This window comes from Asterias rubens, chromosome 1 (genome assembly GCF_902459465.1).
Source record: "Asterias rubens chromosome 1, eAstRub1.3, whole genome shotgun sequence".
NCBI classification, from domain to species: domain Eukaryota; kingdom Metazoa; phylum Echinodermata; class Asteroidea; order Forcipulatida; family Asteriidae; genus Asterias; species Asterias rubens.
In genome coordinates, this window is record NC_047062.1 from 16,290,421 (window position 1) to 16,308,898 (window position 18,478).

Genomic DNA, 18,478 nt, shown 5'->3' on the forward strand with positions numbered 1-18,478 from the left:
GAGGTTGATAGTATTGTGATAAACGGCTCCCTCTGAAGTGTGACGTAGTTTTTCGGGAAAGAATTAATTTTCCACGAATTTGATTTCGAGACCTCAAGTTTAGAATTTGAGGTCACGAAATCAAGCATCTGAAAGCACACAACTTCATGTGACAAGGGTGTTTTTTTCTTTCATAGTTATCTCTCAACTCCGACGACAAATCAAGCTCAAATTTTCAGAGCTTTGTTATTTTATGCATATGTTGAGATACACCAAATGGAAAGACTGGTCTTTGACAATTACCAACAGTGTCCACTGTCTTTAACTGATGTTGTTTAACTGAAAGCAAACAGCTTATTTATTGGCCAACTCTGAAAACTGAAAAGATTAGGTTTTTTAAACTACATGTAGTTGCTGTTCACTAAGCCAAACAGTTTGCATTATATTGCAGATGTAAATAGTATACAAACAGTCATGACTCATGATCCATTCCCGTGCTGTGGTTGTAGTTCTGTTCCAGAGACAGAACTTAGTTTCTGCGTTCCGCCCAATGACATCTGGATAGCTATCTCTAGCATCGCCTCCTCAGTCATTTGATCATCATTTGCAAAGAGTTTTGTTTCGAGAGAATGTCCGATTGCACCTGGTTCTTGAGGATTTGTTTCCTCTGGAGTGGGTTCTGATAGCACTGGCTGGCCGGCTTGGACTTGGCTGTGTGGGTGTGTGGCAGCGGGGGGATTGTTCCCTTCACTTGGAAGAGAGTCAACTTGGCCTTGTGATGGTTGAGTCTCTTGATTCTGCTGTCTGTGGTTAAAGAAAACAGTCTTGATTTATTAGATCTTCTAGCATTTCTAAAGGCCTTGTCACACGGGGCGATTTTTACAGGCAACTTGAAGGCAATGAACTGCACCGCATGCAAAAGGAACACTTTGGCAGCACAAGATAAATTTGTCTACTAGTATCTTACTATCCCCAAGAAAATTATGTGGTAATTCACGCGTTCATGTTTTGTCTTCGCATGGAGATTTCCTGGAAGTGGCTGCCTGTACATTAACTCGTGTTTAAACATGGCTCTATGAAACACAATTGTGGAAATTTGTCTGAAACGAAACTTAAAAAAAAGGTGCTGTGTGAATACCTATTTACATTTCATCTCATACAACAAAAAAGTACTACAAAACAATAAAATACAAAAAAACTGTATCGAGTGTTTCACAAAATCCAGTTTTTCCACATGAGATTGACAAACAAAAGCAAACAATATGCTCATCAATTAATAAATTACCTGTCAAAGAATGCTTGTCTTTTTCTCCGAAGGTCTTCAGGATCTACTTTGTCATCTACGCTAGGGTCTCCCATTCCTTCATGGAAAAAGAATCCACAAACAACAACCATGAGTCAAAGCAGTTACAATAACAAGTCTAGTCAGGTCTGATGGGGTTAGATTCGCTGCTTACAAAAAAAGTCTGAAACTTGGATCCAGATCTTAGGAGGTACATTGAAATGATGGCATATCTACCTTTTGAGATGCCCTGCAGTTTAGTTCCAAGGAGCTTAATGATAAAATGACAGCATTTTTTATTTATCATGCAGACTTTACAAAGTCTAAATTCATACAAAGGTCTGAAATTTCTCATCACTGTCTGATGGTTTATGGTTTCACAATATTTTTCTTTGGTTCTTGATTTTGCTTGTTCTTGCAATGGCAGGGCACACATATGAGTATTTATACCAGGCATTTGCAGCGAGTACAGTAAAACTACAAATTACATTACGGTTTCTGTCTTGAAGCATGGCTCAATTTTATTAACCCCTGGAATTGGTTCATTAAAATCCGTCAGAATTTTACTAAAGCCTTTGGCCAATCCAGTGTACGTGCCCACTCAAGTATGGTAGCCTCAGGCTACTAGCCTGCAAAAGAGCAACTGGTCCCCTCTCATTATGATTCATCTATGGATCTTGTGATATGTCTAACTCTATGCTGTTTAAGGTGACTGTGTATAAGCATGAATCATTATAAAGGAATCTCGTGACATATTTGCAACATTACACGTGGGTACTCTGCATCCTACAAGCACCATGCAAGTGCTCAAAAGTTTTTAACAACCATACGGGCAAAGCAATCACTTTTGGGAGCCAATCAGCATTGTTTTTTAGCACATCCCTACCAGGGGTTAGTGACGAGAGGTATCGATACGGCGCTGCCCACTGTAGCGAGGCGGAGTCAGTTAATACCTTGCATGCTTAGTTTCATAGCATCAGCTAAACCTCGACTGTTGTCACTCTTAAGGGTACCGCACAGTCTCTCCCCTCTTGCTGTATCCCTGGCTTCCGAACTCTGGCTTGCCTGCAGTGCATTATGGAGATCCTCCAGACTGACCAACCTCTTCCCCGAGGAAGATTCCCCCGTTGACGTTGAGGTTGACGCTGTTGTTTGTTGCTGGGCGAGGTCGGACAGTAAGCGGGGTTTTATCGTCTGAATGACTGGGATGAGATTGAGGAGCTGGTCTGCTTCATTATCTGGTAGCGAGCCTCTGACTACAAACAATGAGTACCCTGTCACAAAAAATTACACAAATTTTCAAAAAGCTCCATTTCAACCAACTACACTTGTAAGCACAAAATTATGCTACTTCGTTTCTTTCATAGTTGTTAAGTTGTTTAATCCTAATTATTGTGTCTGTTGAATGTGAGTAATGTTGTTGACTGGATGAATAGGACACAAGAAGAAATAGACAGCTTTAGATGTGGGAGGGAACCTCAAAGAACGGGGAAAACCCACGCAATAATCAAGGTTTATTGTAAGGACTGAAAACCCAATCCAAATACAATGCTCCCTCCATTCAGAGGCGGGATTCTAACCAGGGTCCACAGAGGTGCAAGGCAGGGAAAGAAACCACTGAGCCTACCTTCACCCCTTAATAATGTCACAGAAAAAAAAATATTGATACTGATGGAGAAGAAACCTCCTTACCCATTAGCTACCAACCTCAGAATTCTCAAAAAAACCCTCCCTAGTTTGGCAGCCAAACCAACCCCATAGACATGACAACATGGAGGGTTTAGTGGTAAAGCATCTGCTATAAGGCTTCTGAATGGCAAATGTTGTGGGTTTGAATCCAAACTAAGTAATAAATGTATGTGGATTTTTTTTTACAGTAATTGAGTATACAGTGCTTAACACACATCGGTGTATGGGGAAAAATTATAATGACAACATGTATCAACCTAATCTGTTTGTGGAAACTTAGGAAAGTTCAGCGCCAACTTTCCTCAAGAAGTTGGGGGTCAAACCAACCTTCTTTTTGTAGTTGAATAAGAAACATAGCAAGGTATGTATCTGAAATGAGCTCTGGGCCTGTGAGTAATGAGTTGAGGTTAAACCACTGTCGGCCAATCTTCCTGATGGTCAACCAGTGATCCTTGAAGTTGCATATAAAAGCTTTCTCGCGTCTGAGGAAAAAATTGTGATATGTCAACGAAAAATGGAACACTTTCAGCCTCTTGAAATGACTAGACAATGGCTTGAATCAGCATATCCACTGAATGCCATTTTTTCTTGCATTGTTGGGAAAGTTTCACTTTAAAAGGACAAACCAAGATATTAATGCTCACGCTGCTGATGTACAATATTATCATTCAATTGATTGTTTGACATTTTTGAATTACTTGGCAGCTTTTCAAGACAACAAATACTAAAGAATCTCATCCTCTATGAGTTTGACAAACTTTTGTTGTTTTGTTTCGTCGAACTTGTAGACAGATGACTGTCTTGGGTTTCCTCAAATACTTTAAACCTTTGCATGGCCGACACTTACTCTGGATGGATATTTGCCTCCACTGCTTCTGTACTACCAAACGGGAGGAGGTCTAGGCTCCAGACTTTCATGGCTCGACCGATGACCTGTATTGAGAAATATCCACTGTCATCCATGTTGCTCGACGGTTGCTACGGAAAGAATGAAACACAAAATCCAAGTACTTCTAGAGATAATTTTTCCGCATGTTACTTCTTAGTGAGCTAGACTATTGTTTCAAGGGTAATGAACATCTTATATGAAAAAGGTCAACATCTATGGACCAAATATCATAACCTTGCTCAGCAGAAAATGGTGCTTAGCAATATTTTCAGCTAAGCAAAAAGTAGTGGGGAACCAGTCTCAAACAAAACAATACATGATAATTTGGCTGGAAGGTCTGTTTCTGCTAAGCAAAGTTTTTCTTTGCTAAGCACTCTCTGTAGGATTAACAACTTGAGAAATAATTAATGAAATTGAGACCTGATGTTCAGCTCCATTGAAAAAAAAAAAGAATTGAAAAATAAAACTTTCAGTGAGCATACAATTTTACCTGGATAAACCTGAGATATTCAGGAGAATTGATGTCTCCTTCGGCCATGGTTGCTCTCTCAGCTTCATCAAGATCCCTTCCGATGTCTGCCAAGTCCACAGCACTAAAATAAGGACCTATGGTCAATAAAGTTGCCAATACACATAACTGTCAGTTAAACAAATTGTTCTTTAAATCATTAGTATTGCATTCATTAATCTCTGGCAAGCTTTGAAAACTTAATCTCAATGCAGTAGTGACATGTGCAGTTTATGTTACAATAAATTAAATGACATTAAAGGGAAGGTACACATTTGGTAATTGTCACAGACTCACTTGGTGTGTCCCAACATAAACATAAAGTAACAAGCATGAAACATTGAGCTAAATTGGTCATCGAAGTTGCGAGAAAATTATGAGAGAAAAAATACCCTTGTTGGACGAATTTGTGTGCTTTCAGATAGGAATAAAAGACTTCTGGCTAGAAGTCTTTTATTATTTTAGTGAGAAATTACATTTTTCTCAAAATCTACGCTACTTCAGAGGGAGCCGTTTCTCACAATGTTTTATGCTATCAACAGCTCTCCAATGCTCGTTACCAAGTCAGTTCTTAAGTTAATATTTGTTTTTAGTAATTACCAAACGTGTACCTTCCCTTTAACTAAATAACAAGAACAATACTTGTCTAAAAAAAAACCTTGACAGTGACCGATTTCAGTTCTTGACATAAACTTGGTTTAAATCCCTGCCTGGCCAGTTATGGCAATCACTAATATATAAATGTTGCTTTGTCTTTTGAAATTAATGTTAAGCTAATTAATGGTGATGTGTTTTTACAGGCAATGTCATCCATTTGTGTTTTGATAATAGTAATTTATTCACGTAAATTTTTGTTTTATGTGATGATGAGGCCATGTGTGAATTAGCTGCTACAGCTACTGCTACATTTGTGCGTCATCATGCGCTGAAGTATAGAACGACGTCCTTCGGATGTGACCTGATATCAACAATACTGACCTTGAAGAAGTGAGTTCAGGCAGTGCTGGGCACAGAGTGAGCCCTCTTGCTGTGGAAAACAAACAATGACACAATAACAATAGATTCAGGACAGTTATACCATGGACTCAGGAGGTAGTTTTTAGTTTTAAGCTTTAAATAAAAAAAAAACTTTTTATTTGTTGGTACACAAGATCGAGTCAGGTCAGGAATAGGTGGCTTGAAACAGGAGGACTTTTTAAAGGCAGTGGACACTATTTGTAGTTACTCAAAATAATTATTAGCATAAAACCTTTCTTGGTGACAAGTAATGGGGGAGAGGTTGGTGGTATAAAACATTGTGAGAAACAGCTCCCTCTGAAGTGCCACAGTTTTGGAGAAAGAAGTAATTTTCCACGAATTTGATTTTGAGACCTCAAGTTAAACGCACACAACTTTGTGTGCAAGGGTGTTTTCTTCTTTCATTATTATCTCGCAACTTTGATGACCGATTGAGCTCAAATTTTCACAGGTTTGTTATTTTATGCATATGTTGAGATGCACCAACTGTTAAGGCTAGTCTTTGACAATTACCAATAGTGTCCACCGCCTTTAACATGTTGTCAACGACATGTGATTCAGATCATTTAACATTTCTAAAATAACACCACAGGGGCTCACCGGCCAGGGGCTCGCATCTGTGGTGTTATTTTTGTTTTCATCAATCCCCACACTGCACCACCACACACAAACAAACAAAAACAAACGAAACCTTTTCCCACTGAATCGACTCAGTTCAGTCGTTCAGTTTAGAGTAGAACGTTGTATGGAAATCAAATAAGGTAAATTAATCTTTCAGTCACTGCTTATACTTTCTTAAGTAATTTAGTGATATGTCTCAAACATACACGGAAATAGAAAGTAAAAATTATATTGCATTTTTACTCACTCGTTCATGAAAAATTGCATCCATGTTGATCTGGAAGACGCCCTCATGTGATTTATTTAGATTTATCCTGGTGGACTTGATGATTAAGTGACAGGTAAGTTGCAAGTATTTGAGTACATATAAGATAAATAAAGATCAATTAATAAGTAACTGTAATGTTTTGAATTTATAAAAAATTGCTCAAAATATAACAAAAATAAACAAATGAGTTATTTTTTAAATAAATGATAAAACAAACAATGCATTGCCAAATGCTTGGATATTTTCTCCCTTCAAATTAAATGGAATAGTCTAGCCCCTGGCGTGGGCTTTTTGCGACCCCGATTGTTATGCAAATAGTATGTGTGAAAAGGACTCCAGACAAGCAAGTGTCATTTAATTTCTAACCCCTGACCGTAATCCTAAACCAATGAGATTACGCTTTTGATAATAGCGGACCAATGAAAAGCTCTGTTGTTGGGGGTATATTCGAACTAAACATAGGCTATGCTCCTTCGTGTGTGCATGCCACGCATAGTTTGGCTTGTTCTTCGTCGTATTCTTTCAGTGGTAATTTGTGACAAGTAAGAATAAAGTCTGTTTGCTGTAGACCGTGGAAGCTCCTTCAAAATGCCGACTAAAATCAGTGATTACGAAGTAATCTGCACCATAGGATCGGGTTCGTATGGGAAATGCAAGAAGATTAGAAGAAAAAATGATGGAAAGGTTTGTGTTTTCTTTTTTGCATTTCTAATTATATTTTCCGTTTTCATTTCTCGAGTCGTCGAAGGACGAGAGGTGAGGATAACTTTCCGTATGGCGGCACCACTTTTTCACTCATTTTTACGAAAAGGGATATATCAATCAGGTAAATTAGATACTATATTATTTTATTTCGAATGAAAAAGTGGTGGCGCCATACGGAAACTTTTCCGCAATTCCATTAAAAATTGAAAGGAGAAAAGGGTTCGGACTACACTATGTAATGTTTGAACTTTGGTTAAGTTGCGACCGTCGGGAGGATGGAGGGTTCTGTTAGTGTTACGATCATCGCAAAACTAGGACTAAATTGTTTAAGTAGAGGATAAGTGCTGATCTATCCTGATATAGGCCCATTCTGAAATAGTTGTGATATTCTTTTAATTTAAAGGAGCACGTTGCCTTGGATCGGTCGAGTTGGTCTTTGAAAAGTGTTCTGTAACCGTTTGTTATAAAATGCATATGGGTAGAAAGATGTTGTAAAAGTAAAATACAATAATCTACACAAATATGCCTGGAAATTGCGTGGTTTTCTTTTTACCTTGCAGACTAACACAGTCAGCCATTTATGGGAGTCTAACATTGTTGACTCCCATAAATGGCTGACCGTGTTAGTTTGCGACGTAAAAGGAAAACCGTGCAATTTTCAGTGATAATTGTGTGGATCATTATATTCTACTTTTAAAACATCTTTCCAACCATATGCATTTTATAACAAACGGTTACAAACGCTTTTTATAGACCAACTGGTCCGATCCAAGGCAACGTATTCCTTTAACCATTCAGGAGGATTGTAGATGTATGGTTATGATTAAAAGTTGCAATTCTAAACTAGCTAATAATTTTAGTAAACCCTAGAGATAGGCCTATTTAATAATAAATTATGTTATTGTTTATATTTAAAGTTTAATTTGGTAGTAACATGACAGGTAAACCGGCATTCTAAAGTAAAGCAAAGACAACTGACTGACTTGCCAAAAATGTGATGGTTTTGCCATTTGTATACATGTTGGGATTCACCAAAGTACCAAAAGTATACAATTTGTTTGAAGCAAGCAATAATTTAAAGCACTTTTTTGTTTGCATTAGCAAGGAAGCAGGCCTGTTTTGATTAACATCCACTTGTTTCTATACATGTACACGTAATGTACCACACAGATCCTAGCCTGGAAGGAGATCGACTATGGCAGCATGTCGGAAACGGAGAAACAGATGCTGGTTTCTGAGGTGAATCTACTCCGAGAGCTTCGCCATGAGTTCATTGTCCGCTACTACGACCGCATCGTTGATCGGAACTCTACCACTATCTATATCATTATGGAATACTGTGAAGGTGGGGACCTGGGAAGTCTCATCTCACGATGCAGAAGAGACAGGTACTTTATTAAAACAACTTCCTTGCTGAAATTCTTCCTCCACGTTTCTCCCAAGTCTTAGGGTACATAATGTTGCGCATCTAATCCAACTCTGTACATTACACGTGTCCAGCTTGGCACCAGTTTACTTAAACTGACCGGTGGTGGCACGTGGCAGAGTTTTAAGTATTTACAGCTTGATTTTTTCAGAGTAATAGCAATCAAATGCCCTCATATTGGTTCGCTCAGTATCCATTACATTATATTTTTTCATCTCATTTTCACTAATTATTTTCTTGACCTGTTCTTGACTTAAATAATTGTACTTTGTTAATTATTCTCCCTTTTTCACCAATATGGAAATAGATGTTGATTTGATTGAATTGAATAGTTATCATTGATTCAACAGGCATCCTGGCCCACTGAGCATGTATAATGCCACATATTGACATACCAGCCTTTTGAACATACTGGTCAGTGGCGGCATGTATTGGATACGCCTTTGACCCACTGAATGTGTGAATGACATAAATGCTGTGTGTACACACCTGCTCAAATGCGTTCTAGTAGTCAGTCTGGTAGTTATGGCACCGTGTGCAATGCTAGGTATCTTTACTGAAACCATCCTGCTTGTAAGAGTGGTTTCTGCCTTTATCCCTGTCAAGGTACCATCTTCAGTAAAAAGTGTTGCCAACATAGTGCTCAGAGTTCTTGATGTTCACTTCCAACTCAATACAAGTTTTACCAAACTACAAGTTAAAGTAAAAGCTCATTATTGATTGTCATTTCCACAGGAAATACCTGGAAGAAGACTTCGCCTGGAAGATCCTTCGCCAGATCACATTGGCTCTGCACGAATGTCAACAGCGGGTTAAAGGGAGTGCTGTCCTTCATCGTGATCTTAAACCTGCCAACGTCTTCCTGGACACAACTCACAATGTCAAACTCGGCGATTTTGGCCTGGCCAGGGTACTTCAACATGACACAAGCTTTGCCAAGACATTTGTTGGGACACCATACTACATGTCACCTGTAAGTCTCCTCTTTGGTTTGGAATAACAATTCTTAACACTCTGAAAATGGGAGGCTCCCAACAGTTGTAACTCAAGTCTTCAGTTTTGAAGGTCTTGCATTAGTCCTATTTTGATGCAGCGATTGAAAACAGTTCAATATTGAGACAAGACTTTTTTAATTAGCCTAATCCACTAAGCTCCCCCCCCCCCCCCTCAACAATCACAACTACTAATGCGCACCTAAAAATCTGGCTCATTGAATTCCCATGACAACATATGGACGATGCCACCATTTAGATGTGAATTGCTAAATCTTGCCTTTAGTTTGTGGCATGATGCAGAAAGATCCTTGTCGGTGCATTTGATAGACCAGTTGAGTTTCTACTAAGGTGAAGTGATTGATTGGTCTGCAATGTAATTAATTAATGCTATGACCTAGCTTGCCTTATTTATTCATTATGAATAGGTCTTGGATTTCACAAAGTGCTAAGGTTGATTTTAAACCATCAATCCATCAATCACATCACTATGGCCACATTGACAAATCACACAAGATGATATTGTTTCTTTTAAATAATCAAGACCTTTTGATATAGTTTGTGTACAAACAAGATTTCAATAATCAGCTTTCAATTCAAATACTACTACGAAATGTTATTTGAGACATCCCAAGTCGTGTTGCAGTTTACTTTCATGCCATAATTTTACTTCCTCAATTTTCTAAATTGTTTTTTTTTTTCAGGAGCAAATGAACCATTGTTCCTACAATGAAAAGTCTGACATGTGGTCACTTGGTTGCCTTATATATGAGCTTTGTTCATTGAGGTGAGTTCAAATAGAAGTTTAAGTGTTTTTTGTGCGATATTTGTTTGTAGTGATTGCCGTAAAACAATGTCAGATTAACCAAAGTAATGTCAAAAGTGCTTGTCTTTTTGTTGTTTAGAAATGTTGGTACTTGCTCATACAAATTCATTGAAACCTACAATTTGTTTTTGTGTCGCACCTTTTGCATCTAGCAAGTGAGTTTCAAACTAATAGATTTTGTCCATCATATTTTCAGCCCGCCATTTACAGCCATCAACCAGCAGAACTTGGCACTCAAGATCAAGGAAGGCAAATTCCGTCCATTGCCATCTCAATACTCATCAGAACTCAACGAGCTCATCTCAAAAATGCTGAAAACTAATGTGAGTATTAAATTGCATAATCATCCTCTTGCCGTCGCATTACTCTGTATCAAGTTTCAACGGATTGGGTATGCAAAAAGTTATTTAATGAGAAAGGTAGCGATGTAAACAATATGAAGCCTGCACTAGGACCCAATTTCATAATGCTGCTTCTGCACAAAGAGCATATAAGCCCAACAAATTTATGCTTACCAGAATAAGATTATCAGCCTCTATAAAATTGGGCCAAAATGTTCACATTTTAATTGCATAAAATTAGGTTCCAGGGAATAGCATGTTTTTAATGAAGGAAATTCTCTCATAAACTTGTAAAAATATAATGGCATTTATGAATTTGTTTGTTTACAATATTGCTAGGCCGTTCTGAGACCATCTATTGATGACATCCTGAAACATCCAAGAATTGTAGTGCAATGTGTTCCAAAGAAAGAGCCTCAGCCGAGCCAGTCCGGTGATAATTCTTCAAAGAAAACACAGGAGCTACTCGAGGCTGTTGAAAAACGAGAAGAAGCGATGAAGAAACGCGAGGAAGCCTTGAAGAAGAGAGAAGAGTACTTGAGACGGAGAGAGGACCACCTCGAGGAGAGATCCAGGATGCTGGACAACAGGGATAAGAGGATGGCTACCAGGGAGAAACTGGCTGACGAAAAACTGACAAGGTTGGCACTTTACTTTTCAACTTGGGTGCGATACAGAAAGCGCTTGCATTGTCTTGCTACATTGCAGGAGATGACAATGAATTCTCGGTGCTGAAATCCACCAAAATGAAGATCTGTTTGTTTTTCTACCTCAGGGCGGAGACGATGCTCAGCCAGTACCAGTTGACAAGACTGAATCTTAACGATAGAGTGAAGGAGCTGCGCACAGAGAAAGGTAAATGTTCGGGTGTCCGTCAGTTGACTGTCCCCGATTATTCATCCATGGCTCATGAGGAGTTGCGGAAATGGAGAAAACCCATCCCTCCGGTGTGTCACAAACCTCCGGTAGCTCCATAACGTTTTTTGATCAAGGGTTGTCTGTTAGTTTTGCATATTTGTGTATGTAGACTCCATACAGTTACAACCCTATATTCCGACAACCCTAGTGTTCGGAACATAGATAGGGTTATCAAAACATAGGGATGTCAGAATATAGTGATCAACATTCCATATTATTGAATCATGATGGAGACAAATATAATTTAAAAAAAATTGGAGTACATGTGCTAGATAGTAAACAAAAAGTACTGTAGGGGTAATACAAAAATTGTTTGTATTTTTCTTTTAACTAATTTGCTCAAATCGATATCAAATAATTGATTTGAAAAAATAAGTAAAAATCACTCCTTTTAAAGGTTGTAAGATACTTTATATTTTGTTTAATACTTGTTCAAACAGACCAAAAATATGGCCTTTGTTAGTAAAAGTAACTCTAGTCAAGTAACTGGTTGGTACATTTGTGTGATGTTGTCTGTAAAAATCATGTACGTGTATTGCAATACCGACTATGCAAAACCATCATTTTTGATAAAAGTGCAGCCATTTGTTTATTATTTATTTATTTGGTAAATTTAACCCAAAATCTTTATGAAATATTAGTTATAGTAAATCTTAATATATATATTAGAAGAGTATTTAACACTATTTTTGTACCAGGAAAATAAGTATGTTCATTTAAATGTGCCAAATTATTGCTGATCCATTCAAAATTCCCATGGAACCAATTTGTTTATATTGTAATGCGAGAAAAACCTTGTTAACTTTGTTGTACACATGTTTGATAAAATCCACTTATAACAAAAAATAAATGTCATTCCTCCAACTGTGATCAGATTTAATTATATTTAACACGGTTCAGCAATTGAAAGAATCCGTTGGTAAATTGTTTTTGACAATTTTAAATGTATTGTCAGAAAAATTATTTCTGTACAAATAAATGCATTTCAGGAAAAGTTTAAAGTGCTCTTTCGTCATCTTTTTTTTAAAGATAGGCTTGTTGCATGTTGGAACAGAAAGATACAGCAAAGATTTCTTCTTTAAAAGTTACCCTAATACCAATATCATAATCATAATAGACACATGAGAAGACATTTATTTTCCCCCGCCTGAATTTTTTTTGAAACTTTAATTAGGTAGTTAACAAATGTTTATTTCTGGATACCTTCCTTAGAGAACCACTTGCTTCATTGATTACAGTCGGGTTATCTTTGCGGCTATGAAAGATTTCATGATACAAGATACAACATGTACATATCCAAAATTTGCAGCGACTTAGTAAGAGATTAACCAACCTTTTTACATTTTCATCTCTTAGACTTCCATGACGAAATCCACCCTGGCACCACCCCTAAGAGGGTCCACTTTGCTCCTCTTGCCCCTGGAAAAGAGAACATACCACCGAGGAAGGTCACAGACCCTAACCTTAGAACAGAGAAGCGTGAAGTAGGGAAGACAGCCCAACTGAAGGATAGATTGTATAAGGCCAAGATGAGGAGCCTGGCATTACAGAAAGAGGAACAGACAGCAAAGTATAAGAGCAAACTTTTAATGAACATGATGCGTTGAGTAATTCCGCTTCTGGACACAGCCGACCAATCTTCCTTGGGGTAGCTTTTGGGGTTGAGTTTTTCCGCTTCTCGACACAGCTCTGCTGACCAATCTTCCTTGGGGTAGCTTTTGTAAAAAACCAAGAGAGATAGAAATAGAGGAATAGCTTGATTTTTATTGAAGGCTTCTGAAAGTCCAATCATAAGCTGCACTTTTTAGTCAGATGGGGTGATGTGTTTTCAGCTTTGATTTGTGTGTTGAGTGACCATTTTTAAAGACCATTTCTATTTATTAAAAAAACAATAATGTAAATACACCAAAGTTGTACATTTACTATTAAGGTTGTGAATACAGTGTACAAATTTGATCCTTATTAATTTCTGAGAAAATTATTGTGTACATAGAAGACATAATCTTAAAATAAATCAATGAGTTTGTACTAAATTTTTACAACTGCACATAACTAAGGTTTTTTACCACCAATCACTGCCTTTATTGCCATTTCAAGGTCAAATTTAAGAACTTAGAAACTCCAACTTTATTTTAACACAATACAACTGAAATGTGCTAACATGCAAATCTGCTCAGGTTTGCTTTAATAAATTGTTTTGCATCATAAAAAGAACTTCAAAATGTTACTGATAATCTACGGGGCCACTCTTGGTTGAACAGTCCAATAAATTCTTTGTAAGAAGGACAAACTTTGTCTTTTGCTCCATAACTGTTGATAGCACAGCAAATAAATTATCATTGTATCTTAACTATTTCAACAGTTTTTGTGGGAAAAAATTCATTTAAATGTCACATTGGATTCTTGGAAGTTATTGATTTCCATTTTCAATACAGACATGGTTTATTAAAGTGCAAAAAGAGTCATCAGACGAGAACTACATGTAGTGTTATTCTGTCCCTTGTTTTGATAATGGGTTCTTTCTGCTGCATCTTGTTGCATTAAATAGTGTTTAACTTTGATTTGAAAAGTTTTTGTTTTTAAACTTGTTTTAATGCACACCTACAACTCTATACATTTTACAAATAAAAGATTTGTAAATAATATCGCTCTAAACACAAACTGAGATTTTACGGTGTCCCGTGTGTTTGAATTTTGTTGTTTATGTTTTTCTAACAATTGATAGCACTGTACATTTTGCTAGCATGTACTTCGATAGTTGGAGGACGTAGATCTTGTAGATGCAATCTGGTACACCGTTATGTTTTTAAAAACCACAGTTGTGTCTCAAATCCAATTATTTTTATGCCGTAACATCCCCTTCATTTGTAAAAAATTAACATCCCATTGAGCCCATACAGCAAATGAAATAACAAAACAGTCATGAAGTATTTGTGGCACTTCCTCCGCAGGGCACTGGAATCCATTGCTTTAGTGTCAGAGTTGATGTGGTGATCACTTCATGTCAATGTTCCATTGTGACGGAAAAAACTAGCATCAATGTTGGTTCACGTCAAACAAATCTTGAGTGGGTCCATAAAATAGATGTAAGGCTTGTGGATTCATGGCTCCATGGTCGAATGAACCCCATGACAGTTACTGCGGACCAAAGGACTTGCACCCGGTCATATTCAGAATTTTTACTAGGATCTCAACATCGTTAACTCTTGCTCAGTCAATAGTCTCAATAGTTAATATGCTTTCCATGGGTCCTCTCCTGCCTTCAGCTCCCGTTTGTACAATTGCGTTCTATTCTTCCATCCACTCAGCCTCCGTGTCTCTCTTCTGTCAATGTACATACCAACCATTAAAGCTGTTGGCATTACCGACACCCACCAGTACTTCGCAACAAGTTGAAGAACCATTGTTCACTTGAAACTCTCCGTAACTGGTAACAAAAAATAAGAAGAAAAACAGTTTAATCAAAAACCCAACATTTTCCAAAGGGATTAAAATAAAAATATGTGTTCTCATGCGCATCAATTAGATTTATGATCTGTTTTTCTTTATTGCCTATAAACAGCAGCTTCCAACTTTTTTTGCAAGAGATTCAATCCAATTCAATTTATTATAAACATCACGTTAAAAATATTAAAATTGCCTTCCAGTGTGCATCAATGAGAAAAAACACAATTTTGCAGAATTGACTTATTGCACACAGGACAACTTTATTGAAAAGAATGATTACAGAATTATATACATGTATAACTAAAGATGAGATAATGTCTTTCTTCAGACACAAGACCAACGAACTCGCCCGGTCATAAGTTTACTGGCCCAATGCTAAAAACACTAGACTCGGGCATGTGGCCCAATTATTAATTCTGAGCCCTGCTTACTAACATAAGCCTTTTTGAGGTATGGCGGATGTGATAAGAGTTTTGTTGTTGGTTTATTGTTTCCAAAGTAACGTCGTAACCTTGGTTGGTGGCTCAGTTCGTTAACAGCACCAGCCACCAACCCGGTCATACCACGCAGTGAAGACTGGGTCCTCGCACTGTTATTCCCTAATTCAGTGACTGATTGATGGTGCAAATGTTGGGTTCCTTTAAATGTTGAAAAAGTTGACAACTTCTTTCCTATGGTTTGTTAACAAATTGATCGTTTCTTGCACTCTTGTTTTGCGAAATGGATTTTCTGGACCCACGCAGAGCTCAGCACTCAGCAAATATCATGGAAAACAAGAACAAATACAATTTCAATAATCGAGCCTAACCCTAATTTTGGTGAGATCCAGGTTCAAATGGGAACTTGGGTTGGGAGCAAAAATATTTGAGTTGGAATTTTTTACATGTCAATTGATTGAAATTTGAATGATTTGGCAAGGTTCGTGGAGACGATAGCGTGCGTGCGAAATGAACCTCATATTCATTCATACTCATTCATTTAAAGCCATTATACACTTTCGGTACAGAAAAAAAACAAAGTTCATAGATTTACAAATAATTTACAGGGTTTACAGAAGGTAATGGTGAAAGACTTCTCTTAAAAGGTTGTTCCATGAAATGCTTTACTTGAGAAAACACTAAAACAATATCAATTCTCGATATCGAGAATTACGGATTTATAGTAAACACATGTCATGACACGGCGAAACGCGCAGAAACGAGGGTGGGTTTTCCCGTTATTTTCTGCCGACTCCGATGACCGATTGAGCATAAATTTTGGATAACTTTCCGTATGGCGCCACCACTTGTTCACTCATTTTTACAAAAAGGGATATCTCATTGAGGTAAATAAGATACTATATTATTTCATATCGAATGAAAAAGTGGTGGCGCCATACGGAAACTTTTCCTAAATTTTCATATGTTTATTTTATAAAGTTGTGATATACACGAAGTGTGGGACTTGGACAATACTGTTTACCGAAAGTGTATAAAATAATGGCTTTAAAGAAATATGTTTGTATTAATTATGGATTCTTTAATTATTAATGATTAATACAATTAATAAAAACACAGAAATTCCCATATCAATAATAATGTTTTACAAAAGGTCCAAAATCACAATTGGATGGGAACGAGGTTGAATACTTTGCGTGCCGTGTTACTCGCGTATAATCCTTGTATGTATATCGCACACACAACTACAAGTACATGTTAATAGAATGCTGCACCAAATAACGTCTAAGAAAAAAACACCTTCCAATAACTGAACAAGGGCAAGTGCCGATCAATCAACGTCAATAATAATGTTTTACAAAAGGTCCAAAATCACAATTGGATGGGAACGAGGTTGAATACTTTGCGTGCCGTGTTACTCGCGTATAATCCTTGTATGTATATCGCACACACAACTAGAACTACAAGTACATGTTAATAGAATGCTGCACCAAATAACGTCTAAGAAAAAAACACCTTCCAACAACTGAACAAGGGCAAGTGCCGATCAATCAACGCCACCCATTCGAAGGAGAAGGTCGTAACTTACATTTATAAAGGTAATTTATTGTAACAATCGTATACTTTTACCTGAAATGACAGTCGTGTATCGGAAGCCAGCGGGAATTATTGACTTATTTACGGGAGGCAAAAGTTCCAATCACACACAATAGTATGGTACCCATCTAAAAATAATGTAAAATTGGTTCAATGTTATTGTAACATAGTGTACAGTAACCAGACCAGAAATTTAACTTTTAGCACGTGTAGTTTGTGTCATTTTTTGCTTCGCTATCCAAAAAACTTTGGAACTTTTGTTTGATACAAAAACTTTATTCTTTAGTTTTTAATTTTTAATTTACAAACAAAAATTAACTACTCACGTAAAACATAAATATTGGCTTATTTTCTCACGTAAGCATTGTAAGTAATGCATCTTTTCTGTCTTCATAATTATTAGTTTTTTGGGGTTTTTTTTTTTACAATTAATAATAAATTATATGCAGTTGTGATGTTTGTTGAATAGGACATTGATTGGATACAATTGCTGATATAGTACAACCCACAACCGACAGGGCACAGTGCACCTCTATGAAATGAGCATGGCTGCAACTGAAGACAAGAAATGGACTGCAAGTGGTGTTGCAATGCTGTGTTTTGACTCGCCTGGAGCTTCATTTCAAGGCAGACTGGTCACTGCAGAGGGCAAACAATTTGGCCTAATGGGCAAGTTATGTGGACCGCCCCCTGACTCTCCCTTCCATCAATGTTGCTTCGACGAAGATCCCATATTCTTTCAAATTACAGTCATCAATTTCAAGCCAAAAACTGAAGCCGTAATTCATTATGTAATGAAGACAAATGGGGACAATTGCTCGCTGACATCGGACGACCTTGATTTTGTTACTGACGAACTGTTGGTGGATGGAAAAGCCGAAACGACGATCAAGGAATATTTTAGTAGGAGTCTTTTAGGAAAGAATTGCATAATTTGTGTTGGACAATGGAATATGAGAGTAGTCTTCCCTCGCCCTGTAAAAACAGAAAGTGATCATGATGATTCGGATTTCTGAATAGAAAGTTTGGAAAAAAAGGATTCTTCATCTTGAGGAAAAATTACAAACTTATACCCCTCTCTTCCACCATGGTTCCAAATTGGTCTGTAAAATTCAAAAGAGTACACTGAGGATAAAGAACTTAAGTCCTTAGTCAGAATTTATAACTTTTTATGTCAGTCTGTTGAAAACAAAGCAGTTGTTTTCTTAAAATGTACAACCTGCTATCTGATCTACTTGTGCCAAGGACACTGTTCACAGAAGCTCCCTTAAAAGGACACACCGGCTCACCGTTTACGCAATTTAGGGGTGTAGAATCATAAATAATGTTTTTATAGATGGTTGCTGTAAAAAAAAATCATCAAAATGTCACGTATTTAGCGAAAAATGATTTAAAAAAAGTTGAAAATATAATTTTGACATACCTCCTGAATTTTGGATCCCAGTTTGAAATGAGATTATTTTGTCATCAATGACTCTCAGCTCTCAACTCTGGTATATTCACTATCCAATGTGCATTGTAATGTGGAATACCGACT

The 18,478-nt window shown here is 37.2% G+C and overlaps 2 protein-coding genes across 2 annotated transcripts; one reads left to right on the forward strand and one right to left on the reverse strand.

Annotated features, from left to right (window-relative positions):
* Positions 1-230: 230 nt before the first annotated feature.
* Positions 231-6,293, reverse strand: LOC117288530 (ataxin-3-like). Its single transcript, XM_033769427.1, has 8 exons — positions 6,233-6,293; positions 5,326-5,374; positions 4,330-4,445; positions 3,798-3,928; positions 3,278-3,432; positions 2,215-2,535; positions 1,265-1,340; positions 231-783 (listed from the first exon to the last, which is right to left on the reverse strand). The coding sequence occupies exons 1-8, from the start codon at positions 6,254-6,256 to the stop codon at positions 459-461; spliced, it is 1,197 nt and encodes a 398-aa protein (XP_033625318.1). The 5' UTR covers positions 6,257-6,293; the 3' UTR covers positions 231-458.
* Positions 6,294-6,726: 433 nt separating this feature from the next.
* Positions 6,727-14,483, forward strand: LOC117306554 (serine/threonine-protein kinase Nek2-like). The gene is made up of 8 exons (XM_033791082.1): positions 6,727-6,937; positions 8,129-8,346; positions 9,120-9,357; positions 10,081-10,163; positions 10,399-10,525; positions 10,883-11,184; positions 11,319-11,398; positions 12,818-14,483. Exons 1-8 carry the CDS (start codon positions 6,842-6,844, stop codon positions 13,066-13,068), a joined length of 1,395 nt encoding a protein of 464 aa, XP_033646973.1. The 5' UTR covers positions 6,727-6,841; the 3' UTR covers positions 13,069-14,483.
* The last annotated feature ends 3,995 nt before the right edge of the window (positions 14,484-18,478 follow it).